This window comes from Amia ocellicauda, chromosome 16 (genome assembly GCF_036373705.1).
Source record: "Amia ocellicauda isolate fAmiCal2 chromosome 16, fAmiCal2.hap1, whole genome shotgun sequence".
NCBI lineage: Eukaryota > Metazoa > Chordata > Actinopteri > Amiiformes > Amiidae > Amia > Amia ocellicauda.
In genome coordinates, this window is record NC_089865.1 from 29,705,025 (window position 1) to 29,726,036 (window position 21,012).

Genomic DNA, 21,012 nt, shown 5'->3' on the forward strand with positions numbered 1-21,012 from the left:
GGGGCTTTGTCATTGTTTCAATTGAAAACAGCTGGTAATGTTAATGATTGCAATATAAGAAATTAATAGACAGTTTCAGTGGCTCTGAAAAGTATTCACCACCTTTGGACTTTTCCACATGTCATTGTGTTACAACATGAAATCAGAATGGATTTAAGTTTTTGCCACTGATCAGCACAGAAAATGTCCATAATTTCAAAGTGAAAAATATAATCTGCAAATTGTTTTAAAGAATTACAAATACAAAACAGAAAATAATTGAATGCATAAGTAATCACCTCCTTTGCTATGAAAATCCTGATTGAGCTGTGGTGAAACCAATTGTCTTTAGAAGTCACATAATTAGTTTAATGGAGTCCACCTCTGTGCAATTAAGGTGTCACATGATTTCAGGTTAAACACACCCGTCTCTGGGAGGTCCCACAGTTGGTTAGTACAATTCCTAACAAAAACTACATCATGAAGACGAAGGAACAGTCAATGCAAATCTGGAATAAGGTTCTTCAAAGCACCAATCAGGGGTCGGATATAAGAACATTTCCAAGGCATTGAATATCCCCGGACCACAGTAAAGTCCATTATTAAGAAATTAGAGAGAATATGGCACAACTGTGAATCTGCCTAGATCAAGCCGTCCTCAAACACTGAGTATCTGGGTGAGAAGGGCACTAGGCTGAGCTGGGAGACACTGTGCAGACTGCAACAATAGTGGGAGCCAAAGCCACACTGGAGTGGCTTAAAAACAAAAAGCCCAATGTCCTGGAGTGGCCCAGTCAAATCCCAGACATCAATCCAATTGAAAATATGTGGAAAGAGTTGAAAATTACTGTTCACCATATTATTATATTTTTCACTTTGACATTATGGACATGTTCTGTGTTGATCAGTGGCAAAAACTCCTGATTAAATCCATCCTGATTAAATGTGGAGAAGTCCAAGGGGGGTGAATAGTTTTGAGAGCTACTGTATGTGTGAAATATTTCACTGTAACTAGCTGGACTATCTAAATATAAAGAATTGATTGTTTAAGTGACATCTTTCACTGTAACTAGTTGAATTGACTGTAACTACAAAACATTGAGATATAAATCTGTTCTGTACACTGTCACCTGTGATTAATACAAGTGTTTTGTATTTTGACACCTATGTTTTATTGGGGAAAAGTAACTTTTTATTAATTGTTTAAAATTAGACTCAATAAATCCTGTAAATTAGAACCTTGGTGTATGATTACTTGGCTTCCTCTGGATAAAATAACTGTGTGGGGAACCAATAATCGCAGGTCATTGTCCTCGGTAAACTGAAGGTGGTGTAGTACGGCTACAGGCGCCCAAGTGCCGGCTTACCTGCTACAGCAACCTTGTGCGCACTTGCCCTCTGGTCTATTACATAAAGCAAATATTGCTATAGCAATGTTAAACAGTGAGGTCAGAGGGCAGCTTCCACAGATCCTCGGTGGGGACACATAAAGTGCTGACTATTTGCTTCCAGATCAATAATGTTTGTGTTGAGAGAGAGCAGTAACAAAAGGTCACCGAGCTCAATGACGACACGCACAGGGACACAAATAAATGTTCAGGATGCAGACAGCAGATAAATGAGAAGAGAAAAGGAGGACTTTGGGTTTCTCTACTTAATCACAGACATGAAATTAGCTTATTTCATCCTGGCTGGGCTGCACTTTCTTTGCTACTCAGGTAAGTCCAGTTTGATATAATCTGTGGCCTTCTGGAAATGTCCAGTTGATTGAACCAGTCCATATTAGCGATCGTCACTTATATAAACTCTACTAACATTTCTAAGTTTGCAAACAACCTTACTGATTCATCTTACTTTCTAGGCTGAATCTAACATGTTTGAAAATATATAATTAGTAAGATGTATAGTGGGAAGATCAATATATTAAAGTCATACAGGAATAACAGGCTGTTCATCAATTTGTATGTTTTGTTTGTCTTTTTTAAGTCTATAAAGTGCTCTGTGAAGGGCGCTATACTAAATTATAAATAAAAAATGATTGATTGATTGATTTGTGCTGATAAACAAAAAAGAGAAATGTGTTTTTCACAAACTCTAATTATAATTTTCCAAAGTATTACCCTGTTGGAGCACTTTTCCTTACCAAAGAAATACCATCAGACAGAGCACACAAACACACATCGTAGAGAGTGGATAATTATTCCAGGGACACTGTAGATAGATTGCATAGATCCAAAGGCAGTTTAATATTGTACATAATTTACATTTTATATCTCATGACACCCATGTGCTGCCCATCAGTTTATGATACACTACTGCATACTCATACTATTACTGCTATTTATTATTAATAATACTGATATAAAGAAGGCATTTTCCCATTTCACTGCTCCGCAGAATGTTAAAACATCTACTTAAGCTTGTAATTCACATTGAAAGCAGAGCCATACAAATTGAGAAATGGCTTTTATTAAGATATTTTCCAAACACTTATGTTCCGGTGTCTCTCCTTGTAACTGAATCATAGCCAAGTGCTGTGAATAAAAAAACAAATACAAAAGGAAAACTTGACTATATTTCTTATCATTCACAGTGGAGAGTTCAATTTTTTTTTCAATAAGTCTCACTGTGGCACAGATGTCCGTGATCAGGTTATTTATTTGGTTTTTGGTTATTATCTTTTTTGTTTTATTTTCTTCCAAATGACGAAGTTTAAGATCAGACACAGGGAAATTATAAGTAAAAGTCATAATTGGAGTATCCCTAAAAACAGGCTATGGGCAAATTGGAGCTTTCTGTTCATTCTCAGATGGAAAGAGTTATATTTGACAGTGTATGGCAGAGCATTATTGAGTTAGACTGCAGCTGCATAAGGGTGTGCTGTGGTTGTGACATTGCAGTGGTGTTGGGCTTCATAAGCACTTTGCGTTGTGCGTCACAGGTCAAGAAAATGAAACAGCTGGAGGATCCTAATACAGCACTACATTATTTGATAGCTGATATTTTTTTAGCATTTTATGTCTGCTCACCCTGTTCAATGTGCTGGAGCAGGCATTCTCACACAACGCTGTGCTTTCCCCAGGTTCTCCTGATGAAACGAGAGCTACTAGTGGCTCGAAACTTGGTTGAAGAATAGCGGTGTTGTGTATTTTGTCTGCTCATACACTTCCCTCTATAACCTGCACTGCTTGGCTCCTACAGGGCTGCCTGCCTTTCCTTTGGACCAGCCGATTGCAGAGCAAGCCCTTAATGTCTCCATTACGCAGGTGAACGCTCGGTCTCGGGGGCTGAACCTGTATGGAATAACCAAGAGCTCCATAAAGAAAGTAAGTAGAGTAATCCCTGCTTACATTAGGCGAATTGCAAAGAAAAATCTAAAACAGTTTAGTACATGATAGCAGTGATTTGTCCCTATTGTTTTTAATATGGCTTACTGTAGATAGAACTGTGCTATTTATAAAACCATGTGATTATTGATTAGACTGGCTTACTACAGCAGCAGTACAGCTCATACGGAAACACACAGATATATCTATATATCTATATATCTATATATATATATATATATATATATATATATATATATAGTTCTCCTTGTATGTATCTAAAAAACTAAAGATTCAACATGAAATTGGCATTTATATCAGAAATGGAGAGGTATGCATTTATACATAGGATAAGTTACACATGACGTTTGTGCACAGTAAAGTTTTTCAACTTTGAATGAATGTCAAACTGAAAAGGTGTTAAATCTACAAATATAAAATGTAGGGGTGGAAAGCAAAACAGAACTAAGCTGGATATTGTGTAAAGGTCAGCAGAAGAGGAGTTTGTACTGAGAAATAGCTCAGCTGTCACCTCCAATGATAAAATAACGAGACTAATAATAATGAATCATAAAGAAATCACAGTTGTTCTGACATGCTGTTAATACCGAGTCAGGCAAGACCAGGGAATCTCTCACTGCCCTTTTAGGACAAGGGACACTGTCAAATAAAAGTAACTATCAGAAAAGTGAATATTTTGTGTGTGTTCAGTGTTTTTTGTGTAAATATATAATAAGTGTCCTCTTGTGGTCACTGTCTTGTGCACTATTGCCAAAAGAACGTCAGCAAAGAGGCATGCCTGGTTGAGGAGCAGATGAAGACCTTTGCCATATTATCTAACTAGGCCTGACCTTACCTTACATGCTATTAAACCTGAAAGAACAGTAGTGTAATGAAAGTGAAAGGCTATCTTGAAACTTGTACAAATGCCCTTGAAAGATCCTTGCATTTCCTTTACATGCATAGCTGAGGACTGGAGAATATTACAAATGTATAAGAAACCTGATTTATGTTTAGCACAGTAGTAATAATAATAATACATGCAATGGCACGTTTCGGTTTTATGACGGCTGTATATTTAAGGCCAGAGAACCACATGGGAATGACATTAGCATTCCATTTATGACAAAATCCATTGAAAACAAGGGATTGCAGAAAATGTATTAACTTACAAATCATGGAGTCCTTTGTGAGACTACAATCCATCCAAGTCCTGAGGCAACTGCTGACAGGAGAGTCCGTGGGAGAGAAACACAGGCTGTTTAAATGCTAATGTGCATTTGAAACGATTCCTGCAGCTGGAGAAACAGGCGATTAAGGCATCTGGACATCTTAAACCCACAAATAAAGCCACATGAAGCTGTATCATTATTTATTTATCAGCAGAAAAATACCTTTGCTTTTGTTTTAATGTTGTTTATTAAAAGGTATTAAAATGCTGCAGATGAACTACTGAAAATAGTAATAAACATTGTACAATGCAATGGAACAGAGAATGTGAGTCACTTTGCCAAATAAGTACAATTATATTTATATTGTCGAGATTTCTACTATGATAATTTGAGGTCAAGGAGACACAAGCCACACAGCTGTGGGGTGTCAGCGTATGCGAGCTCATTGTTGTTCACTGATGTATTAAGCGTGATCCTGGAGGGGAGAACTGATCGCATCTCAGGCACAGCGCCGTGTGATTGTCCACTTTCACCGTGTTTCCTCCACCACACTTAAAAAAAAAAACAAAAAAAAAAAAACAGCAGTCTCTGGTTATCTCCCTCCCAGATAAGAGGAGACTGCTTTTCAAAACAGTCTTAAATCCATGTCCTGTAAGATTAGTGTGACACTGCACTACTTGTATTGTATTATATTTAATGGGAAAATACAGATTTACACTAACATAGTGATACATGCTTTATGAATATGGGCAATTGCTCTCTTTTATCTACCATGTTCAAAAAGGCATAAGAATGAGAAGTAAGCTACCTGATAAGAACAGAAAACAGTCCGTTATTTTAACACATCAAGGCACTTAAGTGTTCGCTCACAGCACTAGTGCACAACAATATATCACAATAAATTAATACAATAAAATCTGTTTCATTGTAATTGTTAATGTTTTAACTGTAAATCTAACTTATCACCATTTAATTCTTATTACCAAATGTGGATAAACTTGTTATTGTTTGAGAAAATTAGGCTAATGTGTGTCATATTATGGGGTATTAAATTCCTCATTCTTCCCTTAACATAGTTGCAATGCCACAGTGGGCACTGATGAGTCTTCTCCTCTCCTTTCCTCCTTTCAGCTCATTCCAGTGGGGCCGGATTCATACAACATGCTCCTCAGTTTCACCATTCGAGAAACCGTCTGTCCTAAAGACTCGGGACTGGACCCTGATAGCTGTGACTTTATGAGGGGGCGTTTCGCGGTAAGATGGGAACCCGAAGTCTTTTGAACTAGCCACAACTTTAAAACCTGTCACACAAGCAGGAGGCACATTGGACCACACTACACTCATTATTAAGGCTTTGTATGTATGGAAAAAAGGACTACTGAACATAGCTACTGGTAATGTAGAGTAGGCCGCAGACTGGGATCTTTAAAATAGGTCCTGAAGGCCAGTGTTGAAGTTAAGCCACTCATGTTTTTTCCTCCAGTATAAAGCACAGAGCTCAGTAAATGTGCTTGGTACAGCTTAAATAAGTTTCCCTACCAGATCATCTACACTTTGACACTTCCCCATTATTTATTAATTGAATATTTTTAGTTTAGAGATCATGCTGGTGTTATTTTAAGATTCACACATTCATTGTAAAGCATCAGGTTAAAAAAAAAAAAATGTCAACATACATATATACTTTGCAGTTAATCATTAGTTATTTGGTCCCTGCAGTATTTGGGGGGTCAGAGCTACGGTTAAGAAATGCATACATTTGCAAAAAGGGTTTGTCTTGCTCTTATCAATAAAGGGATTAATGGTTCAACTTTCAGGGGGGAAAAAAAAGTAATATTTATTAATGTGTTTTTAGAAAATACAATACTAAAAAAGCAATAATAAAATGCCTAATATACACCGATCAGCCATAACATTATGAGCACTGACAGGTGAAGTGAATAACACTGATAATCTCGTTATCATGGCACCTGTCAGTGGGTGGGATATATTAGCCAGCAAGTGAACATTTTGTCCTCAAAGTTGATGTGTTAGAAGCAGGAAAAATGGGCAGCGTAAGGATCTGAGCGACTTTGACAAGGGCCAAATTGTGATGGCTAGACGACTGGGTCAGAGCATCTCCAAAACTGCAGCTCTTGTGTGGTGTTCCTGGTCTGCAGTGGTCAGTACCTATCAAAAGTGGTCCAAGGAAGGAAAAGCGGTGAACCGGCGACAGGGTCATGGGCGGCCAAGGCTCATTGATGCACTGGGGAGCGAAGGCTGGCCCGTGTGGTCCGATCCAACAGACGAACTACTGTAGCTCAAACTGCTGAAAAAGTTCATGCTGGTCTGATAGAAAGGTGTCAGAACACACAGTGCATCACAGTTTGTTGCGTATGGGGCTGCGTAGCCACAGACCAGTCAGGGTGCCCATTGCTGACCCCTGTCCACTGCCGAAAGCGCCTACAATGGGCACGTGAGCATCAGAACTGGACCACGGAGCAATGGAGGAAGGTGGCCTGGTCTGATGAATCACGAGTTCAAGGTGTTGACTTGGCCTCCAAATTCCCCAGATCTCAATCCAATCGAGCATCTGTGGGATGTGCTGGACAAACAAGTCCGATCCATGGAGGCCCCACCTCGCAACTTACAGGACTTAAAGGATCTGCTGCTAACGTCTTGGTGCCAGATCCCACAGCACACCTTCAGAGGTCTAGTGGAGTCCATGCCTCGACGGGTCAGGGCTGTTTTAGCGGAGAAAGGGGGACCTACACAATATTAGGCAGATGGTCATAATGTTATGGCTGATCGGTGTATGCTAACTTATCACAAATTAAAAAATTGGTTTCCAACAATAAATACTTAACTAACACTTAGTAAACAGTAAAAAAAAGCGGTTAGGATTATTTAAGACCAATGTACAGAAAGTCAGATGGACAGACAGAACATCCCTTTTTGAGACGCCTAAATCCTTGCCTCTCTAACCCTCCTGGCAGCTGGTGGCCTCCTGTTCCAGTCGGGTGCTGTTCACAGCCAACGAGGTCCAAAGCGCGTCTGTACGCTGTTCCCAATCTTCCAGCAGCTCCAGCTCAGAGTCATCCAGCGAGGAGGTAAGAGCCAGCCGGACCTGGGTCCCAGCAGCCCCATACGCTGAGCCAATTTCCCCAGTGCGTGTGTGTAGCTCCATGTAGTTCAATGCACAGAAAGGCACATATTAATAATTAGGGAGACTGCAAGAGGCGGTTTTTGTCCGTACAGAGCAACACGCATGATCTGAAAGCGAATCACTCTCTACGACCAAACACACGCTGTCGAACATCCAAGTTTTACTTTCTCTCAGCCACTCGCTTTATGTGATCGGATGAGTCCTCTGTGAATGATCTGTGCCTGGTGGTTTCCTTGCAGAGGTATGAACAACCCCTCTGAGATCCCCAGGAAGTGAATAAATCAGTTAAAATAAAATAACAAAATGCTCTGAAAGTCACACTCAATAACTCATTGTGTATTGAGTTAAACAGGCACTAAAAAGATGTACCAATCTGAGACTTAGGTCTGACAACGAATGTATTTGGGCACAGTAACTATTCTGGCCTTACCCTTAACGACTCCATGAGAGGTTCTTTGGTCCATATGGAAACGTCTACAGGATATGCAAGGATATGCAATCTAAAACATACATACCATATCATAAAGCAGATGCTGTACTTCACATTTTTATATGGTATCATTAATTCCCCAATCTAATATACAAATAGAACATTTCAAAAGTGGAATATCAATAAAATGCAGAGGGCACGAGCTCACAGCACTATAATCACAATAAATACATTATATAACTCTGGATGTCAGAAACAATACTGCATTAAATATGAAGACCTTGGATCTGCATTAAAATCATGAATGTTTAGAAGGAGCTGTGGGTTTGACAAAATGGAATGTTAGTAATCATTTTTGTTCCAACTTTTTTGTGCATAAGAATGAAATTCAAAGACAGTGGATGCATTTGTCTTCTGAAGTGCTTTGCTGATGTTTAAAGCTGTTCTTTGCGATGTAAACCACATGGGTTCAAATGTAAAAAGGCATGGCTATTGTGTTTATGCTTCAACATAAAGCTAATACCTTTCTCACTACTGTATGAGCATAGGTACTTTTATGAAACACACGCTTTCTGATTCCAGATGATGCCAATGTTCCCCCGACGGCAAGGAAGACGCCCCTATGCAAATCAAGGTACTGAAGGAAATGTAATTGCAGTGTCACCATCAACAAAGGCTTTAATATTCAAATTATAACTGTATACTGTACTCTGTATAACATTATAAGCCATAGAATTGCCCACATGCATGAAGCAGATGCCTTTAAAAGTGTATAAGATGCAGTGCACATGTTCTTTTAACTTTTTTAGTTTAGTTAATCTGATGACCGACCTGCATTTACAGGGGAGCTTTTTCTGTACATTTATAGTGAAGAAGCAGAGCGTTCGTGAGAGAATGGCAACCTCTTGTGGGAAAAACGATGCAGGATAAAACAGGATTTAAATGAAGGATTTCCTTGTGATTATTTTACACCATTTCTGCTAGAATTATACTCGTATATAATGTAAAGGTTTTGTCATTTTAACATGCAATTAAATATGTGATTAATCATGATTCATTAGTGGGAATTTGAGATGAATCACTTTGACAGCGCTTCATAAAATCAAACTGGATTTCTCTTCTCTTCAGAACCAGCAGTGGGTTTTCCCATGCAGTCTGCACCTGTGGAGTCCAACATATACCGGTCTAACCTGCTGGAATGAGAATCCACTGGTAAACGTCTTTGAATTTCCTTAATAGGAAAATTAAGGGTGCTAAAGAAGTGTTTTAAAAAAAAAAAAAAACTAAGAAGCACTGTGTATTGGACGACAGTACAGTGCTCGACTTAATGAGTTTCCCATTTCCAGTCTCCTTGCACTGTATGCTAGGGCACCTATTCACAGTAAGGGTCCTAAGTGCTACAGGGGTCAGGGGTCACAATTGGCCATTTGTGTAAAGCACACTGTTGAAGATCAGCTTCCTTCCTTCAGTGTTATTGACTTCAGCAGAATTCATTCTTCCTCCAGCTGTTGGGCTGTTCATAGTTCACGTTTTGAGGCCAGCTGAATACAATTATGTGAATGAAACGCATCTTAAATGTATCTTTTGCCACATTCTCTTAGTTCCTTATTTATTCTGTCTGATTGTTTGTTCACATGGATTCTGTTGTGGCAAAACCCTGAACTCCGTCAATCAATCAAATTAACAGTTTCCATCACCTAGTGTCATCCCAGTATGTACCTTCTGATTCCATTCAGGAAATGATGCCACACTGGAGCCCATGTCCAAGTGCAATTTACAAGCAGAGACACTGGAATGTCTCTAGACGTGTGAAATATCACTTTGCTTTCCTTACAAGAAGTCTGCCTTAATGTTCATCATTTACAACAGTTACAACTTCATTATCATTAATAAACGTTTGATACCATTAGCAAAAATATAATAAATTCCTGTTGGTGCTTCTTTGTTATTCACTTCCAACCTAGAAGTTATTAAATACATCAGTGTCTAAAAATAAAAAAAAGTGTCTGGTCTTCTGTACAGTTTGATTTATAAAAAGAAAACAAAGCCTGAATCCATACAGGCTAAAAAAAAGCATTCTTGTAAGGCATTGAAGCTGAAAAATACTGAAAGCCATTTCAGACAAAAGCATGCTTGTCAAAACATTTTGTGATTTGCAGAGGATTGATCCAGAAGACTCTGCAAGACTAGAGGAAAGTTCCAGTTATTCTGACATCTTCAGACGTCATTGTAAAACAGCCGTGTCCTGCCGAACTTTTCTGTTCCTCCGAATAAGCAACACTTACCACCAACTGGTTCTCAGCTACTACTGGCCACCCATACTGAAAAATGAAGAAATGACTATTTCACACAAGGTGAATCATAAAGCCTTTAAACATGCTGATCCTGTGCCACATCTTATGAAGAATAGATATGATAAATAAAAGGTGTAATGAGTCAATCAGTTATATCAGATGTTTGGTACAATCTTCCCACATTGCACCTCCAAGTGTGAGAGAATCTCTAGGATTTGCAATTAACTGGGCTGGCATTATACAAGGGCAGCTATTCATTGGTTTCCACAGGAAAGCTGGCAATATGTGGATACACCTGTTCAATTTCTCATTAATGCAATTATCTAACCAACCAATCACATGGCAGTTGCTTCAATGCATTTAGGGGTGTGGTCCTGGTCAAGACAATCTCCTGAACTCCAAACTGAATGTCTGAATGGGAAAGAAAGGTGATTTAAGCAATTTTGAGCGTGGCATGGTTGTTGGTGCCAGACGGGCCGGTCTGAGTATTTCACAATCTGCTCAGTTACTGGGATTTTCACGCACAACCATTTCTAGGGTTTACAAAGAATGGTGTGAAAAGGGAAAAATATCCAGTATGCGGCAGTCCTGTGGGCGAAAATGCCTTGTTGATGCTAGAGGTCAGAGGAGAATGGGCCGACTGATTCAAGCTGATAGAAGAGCAACTTTGACTGAAATAACCACTCGTTACAACCGAGGTATGCAGCAAAGCATTTGTGAAGCCACAACACGTACAACCTTGAGGCGGATGGGCTACAACAGCAGAAGACCCCACCGGGTACCACTCATCTCCACTACAAATAGGAAAAAGAGGCTACAATTTGCACAAGCTCACCAAAATTGGACAGTTGAAGACTGGAAAAATGTTGCCTGGTCTGACGAGTCTCGATTTCTGTTGAGACATTCAGATGGTAGAGTCAGAATTTGGCGTAAACAGAATGAGAACATGGATCCATCATGCCTTGTTACCACTGTGCAGGCTGGTGGTGGTGGTGTAATGGTGTGGGGGATGTTTTCTTGGCACACTTTAGGCCCCTTAGTGCCAATTGGGCATCGTTTAAATGCCACGGCCTACCTGAGCATTGTTTCTGACCATGTCCATCCCTTTATGACCACCATGTACCCATCCTCTGATGGCTACTTCCAGCAGGATAATGCACCATGTCACAAAGGTGGAATCATTTCAAATTGGTTTCTTGAACATGACAATGAGTTCACTGTACTAAACTGGCCCCCACAGTCACCAGATCTCAACCCAATAGAGCATCTTTGGGATGTGGTGGAACGGGAGCTTCGTGCCCTGGATGTGCGTCCCACAAATCTCCATCAACTGCAAGATGCTATCCTATCAATATGGGCCAACATTTCTAAAGAATGCTTTCAGCACCTTGTTGAATCAATGCCACGTAGAATTAAGGCAGTTCTGAAGGCGAAAGGGGGTCAAACACAGTATTAGTATGGTGTTCCTAATAATCCTTTAGGTGAGTGTATATATATATACACATATATATATATATATATATATATATATATATATATATATTATATATAAATAATGTGTGTGTGTATATATATATATATATATATATATATAAATATATATAAATAATGTGTGTGTGTATATATATATATATATATATATATATATATAAATATATATAAATAATGTGTGTGTGTATATATATATATATATATATATATATATATATATACACTCACCTAAAGGATTATTAGGAACACCATACTAATACTGTGTTTGACCCCCTTTCGCCTTCAGAACTGCCTTAATTCTACGTGGCATTGATTCAACAAGGTGCTGAAAGCATTCTTTAGAAATGTTGGCCCATATTGATAGGATAGCATCTTGCAGTTGATGGATATTTGTGGGACGCACATCCAGGGCACGAAGCTCCCGTTCCACCACATCCCAAAGATGCTCTATTGGGTTGAGATCTGGTGACTGTGGGGGCCAGTTTAGTACAGTGAACTCATTGTCATGTTCAAGAAACCAATTTGAAATGATTCGACCTTTGTGACATGGTGCATTATCCTGCTGGAAGTAGCCATCAGAGGATGGGTACATGGTGGTCATAAAGGGATGGACATGGTCAGAAACAATGCTCAGGTAGGCCGTGGCATTTAAACGATGCCCAATTGGCACTAAGGGGCCTAAAGTGTGCCAAGAAAACATCCCCCACACCATTACACCACCACCACCAGCCTGCACAGTGGTAACAAGGCATGATGGATCCATGTTCTCATTCTGTTTACGCCAAATTCTGACTCTACCATCTGAATGTCTCAACAGAAATCGAGACTCGTCAGACCAGGCAACATTTTTCCAGTCTTCAACTGTCCAATTTTGGTGAGCTTGTGCAAATTGTAGCCTCTTTTTCCTATTTGTAGTGGAGATGAGTGGTACCCGGTGGGGTCTTCTGCTGTTGTAGCCCATCCGCCTCAAGGTTGTACGTGTTGTGGCTTCACAAATGCTTTGCTGCATACCTCGGTTGTAACGAGTGGTTATTTCAGTCAAAGTTGCTCTTCTATCAGCTTGAATCAGTCGGCCCATTCTCCTCTGACCTCTAGCATCAACAAGGCATTTTCGCCCACAGGACTGCCGCATACTGGATATTTTTCCCTTTTCACACCATTCTTTGTAAACCCTAGAAATGGTTGTGCGTGAAAATCCCAGTAACTGAGCAGATTGTGAAATACTCAGACCGGCCCGTCTGGCACCAACAACCATGCCACGCTCAAAATTGCTTAAATCACCTTTCTTTCCCATTCAGACATTCAGTTTGGAGTTCAGGAGATTGTCTTGACCAGGACCACACCCCTAAATGCATTGAAGCAACTGCCATGTGATTGGTTGGATAGATAATTGCAGTAATGAGAAATTGAACAGGTGTTCCTAATAATCCTTTAGGTGAGTGTATATATATATATATAATCGGCACATCCTACCCCACAACTTTCAAGTGATTTCATTTTTTAAATCAAATTAATTAGATCCTGTGGGTTTCTCTGCTGGACAGGGTAATGTATTTCAAAGCAAAGACTCAACCATGAGCACCAAAGAGCTATCAAAAGAACTCCAGGACAAATGTTTTGAAAGGCACAGATCAGGGTATAAAAACTAATGCTAATAGAGTACACAGCATTGGAATACATATGGATAATAGAAATGAATGTTATATATTACAGGAACCTAGTGATAGGAGTCACATATTGGCTGGCAGGCCTGCACTCCCAAAAGTCCTTTGGAGGATAAATGATTGTGTGGAAGCAAGAGCCCTACACCTTGACAACAGTTATATCATGTAGGCTATAAATTAATTGATATACATTAGGAAATTAAAAAAGCAGATTGATGATATATGTTCACTACCCAAAAAGTTGTCTGACCTTTTAAGATAGGGACTGGATAAAACCTGGATAGTTTTTTTTTTTTTTTAATCTGTGATCTGCTATTAAATGCAGGTGAATTAAGTGCAAACTGAAAACTCTCCTAAAAATCAAAGTATCCATTTGTGGTGTTCTTTATTTTTATGAAATGCATTGGTACTCCTCCAGGAAAACAAATCTCCATGCACTCGGTCATGTTTAGCAACAGATACGAAGGTCAAGATTGGAAGCACTAAGACTCGAGCACAGTTGAGGAGACCTTTTACTTTTGTGCTTCCTTTCATTTTATCTTAATTTGGTTTTATTCTTGATAGAAACCTACACCCCCCTTGAAAAAACATGTCTGCTGAGGAGTGTTAAGATCCAGTTGAACTATTTGAAAATCCCAAAACAAATGGTGTGGACGGCCCAAAATGGTCTTCAATTGAATCAGATGTATATTGGAGACTTGCATTGTAGAGCAATTCCCCTGGCTGACTTTTTAACAATTCATACACTCGGGTCTAAATAATCTCCCCTCCATGTACATTTTCCAAAATCAGTGCCATGACGTGTAAAGCTAGTGCAAGGGAGACCTCTGCTGGCTACATACATCATAGCATGTGTGTGTGTGTGAGAAGAGACTCCACTCAACAAGGCCTTGCCTCTTCCACAGTCTGTCAGTGTATTAATATATCTACATATACAGCACCATGGATACAAACACTATTTCCCCCCAAAACAAAAAGTCAACACGTGGGCAGCAAAATGCAGGACTTACCTTTGTGATTATGGGGGCTTGACCAGACCATAGCCACTGCAGAAACCATTTTTTTATTGTAATATTATAAATTATGAGCCACATCTTCCATCACAGACCACTGCATGAAATAAAGGGAACATGGAACTGCCAGTCTTACGTGGAGGCCTTCAAACCACAAGCATATTCACAGGGCCCGAGAGGACTCCTTCCCATGATCCCTCACGGTGAGCCCACATGGGCAGACGGTGGGCAAACACTGGCAGCTGTGCAAGTTGAAGACCTTACCAACATCAGGAAGCAAAATGTAAACAAAATCCATTCGGTGCTCTCGGATGACTCATGACATGTGAAGAGGTAGTAAGCAATGAAATGCTGAGAAAGGAGAAACAAATACAGGGTGCAATTGTGTAGAATATATATGCGACAGCTACAGGTAACGATCAAATCCAAAGCAGCTTCATTGGAAAATTAGATATTTTTATGTGTATATAAAACTTTGAAATAATTCTAAAAGTAATAAAAAGAAAAACCAAACAAACAAGGCTCACAATTTATTATAATATTCTCTCGGAAGGCTCAACAGTGATTGAAAGGAAAGATGACTGCAGGCCGCTTTCTTTGTAGCTGCAGCTTGTGATTTCCAGACTCGCTTCGCCGTCTCATACTATTTCTGCACCGATATGCTTGGGAAAATCGGTAAAGTATGTCTGACCTAAATGTATGTACTTTGCATTAACTAAAAGGCTAGAGATGTTAATTCCACCAGTCAGAAATCAATTCCCTCTGTTTTATATAACCGTACCCCTTTGAAGAAAGAGTCAAGAATGGACAGTTCATGCTGTTGGAGCTATTAAGCACTCAAGAGGTTTCATTCATGAAGACTTTTCAACCTCTAAATAATTAGAAGAATACAAAAAGAATGGTCTAAAAAAAAGAGAGAAGGTTCATGTGTTTTTTACCCCATCAACAAAACGGACGTGTTAAATATTTAAGATAGGAGTGAGTAGCATTACACTTATTGCATTTTTCTTCTTCATTGTTTAATGTAATATGTGCTTCCATGATTAAGGTTTAGCAGTACACAATGTTTGCACACACTGTACAACAGATCCCCCCCTCCCACCCCCTCTCGTCCTGTCACCTCATCCGCTGCGACGGTGACGGCCGCTGTCCATAGCGCTCAGGGTTTTCTGCACAGCGCCTAATGTGAGCACCAGGAAGCATAAACGAACGTGACAGGCATCCTGAAATGTAGGTCGTGAGGCCCGATGTGTGCTTTTAAGATCGATTTCCACGTGGCAAGCTGCAGGAAGATTAATATTATCTAAAAACTATAGAGCTCTGTAAGATTGTTTTGTTTTTCTTTAAAAGGAGACAAATGATTGCATTGATACTCAAAAAATTAAAAAACAGGCATTGCAAAGAAAGAACACTTCTAGAAGACCACGTACAATTTCAACAGTTATATTGTGATGTTTTAGCGTAAATGCAAGAGACATGATTTTATTCATTTATAATTCTTTTTTTTTTTTTTTTCTGTCTTCCCCCATTTCATTATATATTGGAGACATTCCTGACATTACAGAGCTCATTTGGCCAGCTTCGCTCGGACTCGACAGTTCAACGCAGGGATATTTCAATGCATCAGAGATATTGAACAATCAGGAGCTGCGCAAAATAAATATTGACCTGTCCTCCTCCAAAAAATAAAAAATGAAATATGATCTATTGGTCACTATCTAGTCTAGAGGGTATTTTTTTATACTCAAATCTTATATTTGAATGCCTTAGTAGTGTAAGTAACTGATAGGCCTATATATCCAGTTTTGAGCATGATCCTCCTTGGCAAATGACTTTTACACAAAATATACCAAATCTAAAGAGTATTTAGCCGACAATGTCAACAGATGCACCAGATCACCTACAAATCTAGACTTTATATACAAAACCAAGAGTACTTCAACGAAATTGAATTCATGTCCCAATAGGTCAGGAAATGCTATTAATACACTTATTCCATTCAACCCGAGTAAAACTAAACAACTGCGGCTGTTTGGTCAGTTTAAATCCGAAAAGGATAGTTCCTTGGTCAATGAAAGGACGTTTCTCCTCCCCTCTTCTCTTAATCCTTTCTATTCAAATATTCAGAATATAAAGAGAAGTTTGAGCAGAAGCACAAGGCAATCAAATCTTACTCTCTCTCTCGGTCTCTGCTTAACCATACATGTTACCTTTCAAAGCACAAAAACAAACCAGCACCTCAACAACCCAAAATCAAGGTCTTTCCAATTGGGTACAACGCATCAGACAAGATAATTCTATTGCTGTGCCCGATTTGTTCCCAGATTCTAGACTGAAATCTAGAGCAGATCGTATTATTCTTAGCATGACTTGTATTTTATTTTTTATTTTTGAGAGGACATTGTAGCACCCTTCAGTGTAGACAAGGCATATCGTGTGGTCCGTTTACCCTGAGCCTCGCTGGCATCACAACAGATTAAAGGATTAGACCCGGTGCAGTTGCATGCAGAGGTGTTGGCAGTATAGGTGCTTTAAGACACATAACCCCCTGCCCTTCATTTTCCCCCATAACAGTGAACCGATCCCCCAGTGTAGGTGGCAATCCACTGAGGGACAGCAAGGCCAAAGTGAGCAATTAAAGACAAGAATAGCTATGTACAGACAAACGGCAAAGTGACATTCGGAAGCAGTGACAGCAGTTCTATCCAATCACAGATCCAGTTTGCAGAGGTGGGAGTTAGTGTGGTTGTTGATTTGTTTTTTGGCTCCAAACAGTCCTTTTTTGATTTTTTTTCCGTACAGAAACAATTTGGTCGGGTCGTTGCTCGTTCCAGTTGTACAGCGGTCACATCATTAAAGGTTCTCAACCATTTTGCATCACAGTAAACGTGTCACACACATGTGCACTTATTTGCAAAAGAAAAATCAGACGGATGGTCGGGGGGGGTGGGATTCGTACTGAAACAGACGTCCGCAGCAAGCAAACCGCTCTCATTTGATAACAAAAACCAACTCTCGTCTGCATAGCAAGCAGAGGGACAGAAAAATGCACTTCATTCCAGATCATAAAACCAGTCTTGTAGCACTTGATCTCCCTGCTGATTCTTAAATACAAACATCTTCCAGAAGACCATATTTTTTGTACATACATTTTGTGATCAATATGGGCAAAACCTTCCCCTCCCCGTTTTTAAAACTAAATTCTAACAAAAAAATACTTTAAAATTTCCGTATTAAATAATTAAAAAAAGAAAAAAACGTTTAAAACTATTGCCCCACTCCTTCCACCCTTTCCCGAAGCTTCTCTTGTTTACATTGTGTCCATAAAGTAGTCCATGCAGTACCATTATATATAGAGACAAAAAGTCATACTTGTTGTAATTTTTTTTTTGTATTTTTTTTTTGTGTTATTTTCATTTTTTTTTTGTATTTTTTTTTATAATTGCCTACGATACAAGCGGCACAAAGACATCATCAAATAGCGGAAAAAGGTGTTTTGGTCTAGAGAGGATTATTGAAATACGAGGATATATCTGCGGCTGAAAGAGTTCTCGATCGGGCCCTTCGCTGGGCCTACCACTCTCCGGTCAGTTTGGTGCTTTGGTCCCGTTTTGGAGGGGCCGGGGGGGGCCCCCGTCGTAACGTTGCATAGCCTGAGATGTTGCCAGACATGTAGGATCCCTGCTTCTGCTGGTCGAGGAGCAGCTCCGGTGGAGGCGGGGGCAGGACCATATCGTCCATAGTGGCGGTGGGCTCCAGTTTGGACATCCGCGACGAGGAGAGGGAACTGTGCCTGGTGATTGACTTCCTCTGCAGAGTCCGGTTGAGGTCAGCCAGGAAGTTGGGCTGCACGGCAAGGTTTCCTTTGGGGGAGGTGGGCGGCTGTGGGCTGAAGGGAGGGGGCGGCTGCTGCTGAGGCGGAGGGGTAGTGGGCGGCTCAGGACCCTCGCCCTGCGTCAGACGGGTGCTGTCGTTGCGTCTGGGTAGTGTCGGAGGGGGCGTCTTCTTGAGAGAAGCTTTGTTCCAGGCTTGGGGCTGGGGGTTGACCACGGCCACCTTGGGGGCCCCGCCACTGCCCAGGGGGTCCCCCAGGGGCGGAGGCAGTAGCTCTGAATCCGGCGGGGGCGGGGGGAAGAAGTCGAAGTCGGAGGGTGGAGAGGGGAAGTCGGTGGTGACTTCCTTAGCGCCGCTGCCTGCCCCTCCCTTGCCCTGTGGGAATACGATGGGCAAATTGGAGAGGTTTAGCTTCCCCGGTTTGGGAGGAGCTGGGGGTCCGGCTGAGGGGTCCTTGGAAGGGGACCCTGAGGCAGAAGGCGAAGGTGACTCAGGGGGTTGCCCGAATTTGCTGAGCAGGCTCTCGACTTTCTTGGACTCCTGGTAGTCGGCCGAAGAGGTGGACTTGATGCTGGAGTTCCGCTGGGGTGTGGGAGGGGGCCTCTTTCCTCCGGGGCTGGACGTCTTGGAAGATTTCTTGGGAGATCCCGATTTCGTCTGGGGGGGAGGCGGAGGAGGCGCGGGTGTTGGCATTGGAGGGGGTGGGGGAGGGGGTGGGGGAGGGAAGGCCAGGCTGCTTTCGGGAGGGGGAGGGGGAAAGTCAGGGGACTGGGACTGCGGGGTCTGCCCGATCGGCTGCCACTTGGGTTTGGCTTTGACAGCAGGTGGAGACTGCGGGGGCGGGACTTTGGGCTCTGGTTGCAGCGTGGTGGAGGGTGAGGAACCGGGGAACTGGTTTGCCATTTGCTTCACCAAGGAGGGGGTGGGCAAGATTGGCATGGACATGGGAGGCGCCTTGGAGGAGAAGCTGTGCTGCTTGGGGAGAGTGGGAGGGGGCTGGTTTGAGGCATGGCTGGCTGAGAAGCTCTGCTGCTTCTTCATGGGTGGGAGGGGCGGTGCAGGAGCTGGGGCCGGGGGCTGGGGGGGGATGGGGGACACCGGGGAGGTCGCACCTGGCCCGGGAGATTTGGAGCCAAATTGTGGAGGAAATCCAACATAGAAAGATTTGGCTGGGGCTGGTGGGGGTGGGGGTGGAGGAGCTGGGACAAGGGGTGGAGGTGGGGGGTGGTGTTGTACCAGAGCAGGAGGAGGTGGAGGTGGAGGAGGTGGCGGAGGGGGTGGAGGAGGGGGCTCTGGATGGCTCTCGGGCACTATAATCTCCTGGGGAAGACTCGGGAACTTCTGGGCCAGGACTGCTTGGAGGCTGTTGTTGCTCAGGGGTTGATATTTGAGGTGGGTCAGTTGCGGGGCTGGGGGGACGCCATTGTTTTGCGGGTGGGACAGCTGCTTCTGAGGGGGCGGAGGGGGCGTGAATTGTGGCAGGGCTGGGCTGGGCGGCCCTGGCTTGAGCACGGCCATCGCAGAGCCAGGCACTGGTGGGGGCGGCGGCGGAGGGGGCGGAGGGGGTGGTGGCACGTTGGCCCCAGGGGGGATGATCATGTGGGGCTTTATAGACTGACAGGGAGGAGCAGGAGGGGCCAGTGGCACCAACGAGGGCGGTTTGAAGTGGTTGCCCATCTGGGAGGCGTTCTGTAGCCGGGTGATGGTGCTGTACTTGGCAAACATGGTGGGCACTGCCTGCTGTGGCGGGTTAGGGGGTGGAGGTGGGGGCGGAGGGGGAGGCGGAGGCGGGGGAGGGGGCTGTGGGGACACATGAGAAATGCTGATTCGCGTCTGAGGGGGAGGCTGAGGCAACTGGGCGGGGTAAGGCCGGCTGATGGAGTCCAACCTCGTCTGAAAAAGAGAAAAGAACGGGTTTGAGGTTGTGTCACCGAACCCTGTGAAACTCTCACAAGGCCCTCAGCCGCAGGACAGCCAGAGAAGGTTTGTTGTTGTTGTTTTTGTTCTTGGATGTGATGTAAATGTTGTGGAGCAGTGGCTGACTAGAGCTAAAATACACATTACAAATGTTCAAAATGTGTAAACTGATAATTTCACATCATCCCAGTAAGAGTAACGTTGATGACCAAGGATTAGAGTTATTCAGATGTGCCAAGTACAACACACCAAAATGCCGATAAAGCACACACTGACATAGCACACTCTTATTTAGCCTATCATTCGGGAACAAAAAAAAAAAAAAAAAAAAAAAAGCTTTTGTTATAAAGCATAGTATATTTTCTGGCAAAATAAAGTAAAATAGTCTGTCAGATTTAAAGCAGTTAATAAAACGTACACACAGTACCAAAAATATATTGCAGCTAAGAGGGAAATATTTTCCTGAAATAACAAATCTGTATACCACAAAGAAACAGAAATAAATTAACAGGAAGCCTCGCAGATTGCGCTTGTCTAACCGTTATTTATACAGAAAACAGGAGAAGACAGTGGCAGATCAGAAAGCAAGCTGGGTGAAGTGATAAATCTCTCACCGAGTTATTGAGAACGCAGCTGTTGTGTTTTGTAAGGCTTCCAAATGGCTTAAGACCTCAACACTTTTCAGTTGTTTTTATCCATCATTTATCACTCAATTCATCATTACCGGGGTGTCCAAAACTCAGCTGA

At 41.9% G+C, this 21,012-nt stretch overlaps 2 protein-coding genes across 9 annotated transcripts in view; one reads left to right on the forward strand and one right to left on the reverse strand.

Moving 5' to 3' along the window:
• Positions 1–1,564: 1,564 nt before the first annotated feature.
• On the forward strand, positions 1,565–10,492 carry LOC136711743 (secreted phosphoprotein 24). 2 transcript variants are annotated; one of them, XM_066688196.1, is made up of 7 exons: positions 1,565–1,697; positions 3,181–3,305; positions 5,609–5,731; positions 7,453–7,566; positions 8,635–8,686; positions 9,181–9,264; positions 10,212–10,492. In XM_066688196.1, the coding sequence occupies exons 1-6, from the start codon at positions 1,598–1,600 to the stop codon at positions 9,252–9,254; spliced, it is 588 nt and encodes a 195-aa protein (XP_066544293.1). In that variant the 5' UTR covers positions 1,565–1,597; the 3' UTR covers positions 9,255–9,264; positions 10,212–10,492. The 2 variants fall into 2 exon arrangements, with proteins under 2 accessions (XP_066544293.1, XP_066544292.1); XM_066688195.1 differs by lacking the exon at positions 10,212–10,492 and adding an exon at positions 9,789–10,000.
• Positions 10,493–15,031: 4,539 nt separating this feature from the next.
• The window catches only part of raph1a (Ras association (RalGDS/AF-6) and pleckstrin homology domains 1a), a 131,268-nt gene continuing 125,287 nt past the window's right edge, over positions 15,032–21,012 (reverse strand). For all 7 annotated transcript variants that reach the window (XM_066688380.1, XM_066688381.1, XM_066688383.1 and 4 more), the window contains one exon: positions 15,032–20,241. In XM_066688380.1, coding sequence (XP_066544477.1) covers positions 18,088–20,241 — 2,154 coding nt within the window. In that variant the 3' untranslated portion in view covers positions 15,032–18,087. The remainder of the gene's footprint in view (positions 20,242–21,012) is intronic.

Excerpts from the sequence above, each read along its gene's own strand:
- LOC136711743 (XM_066688196.1), top strand. The coding sequence starts at position 1,598 with ATGAGAAGAGAAAAGGAGGACTTTGGGTTTCTCTACTTAATCACAGAC. Across the intron at positions 5,732-7,452 it reads TTATGAGGGGGCGTTTCGCG|CTGGTGGCCTCCTGTTCCAG; the intron begins GTAAGATGGGAA and ends CCCTCCTGGCAG. Across the intron at positions 8,687-9,180 it reads ACGCCCCTATGCAAATCAAG|AACCAGCAGTGGGTTTTCCC; the intron begins GTACTGAAGGAA and ends TCTTCTCTTCAG.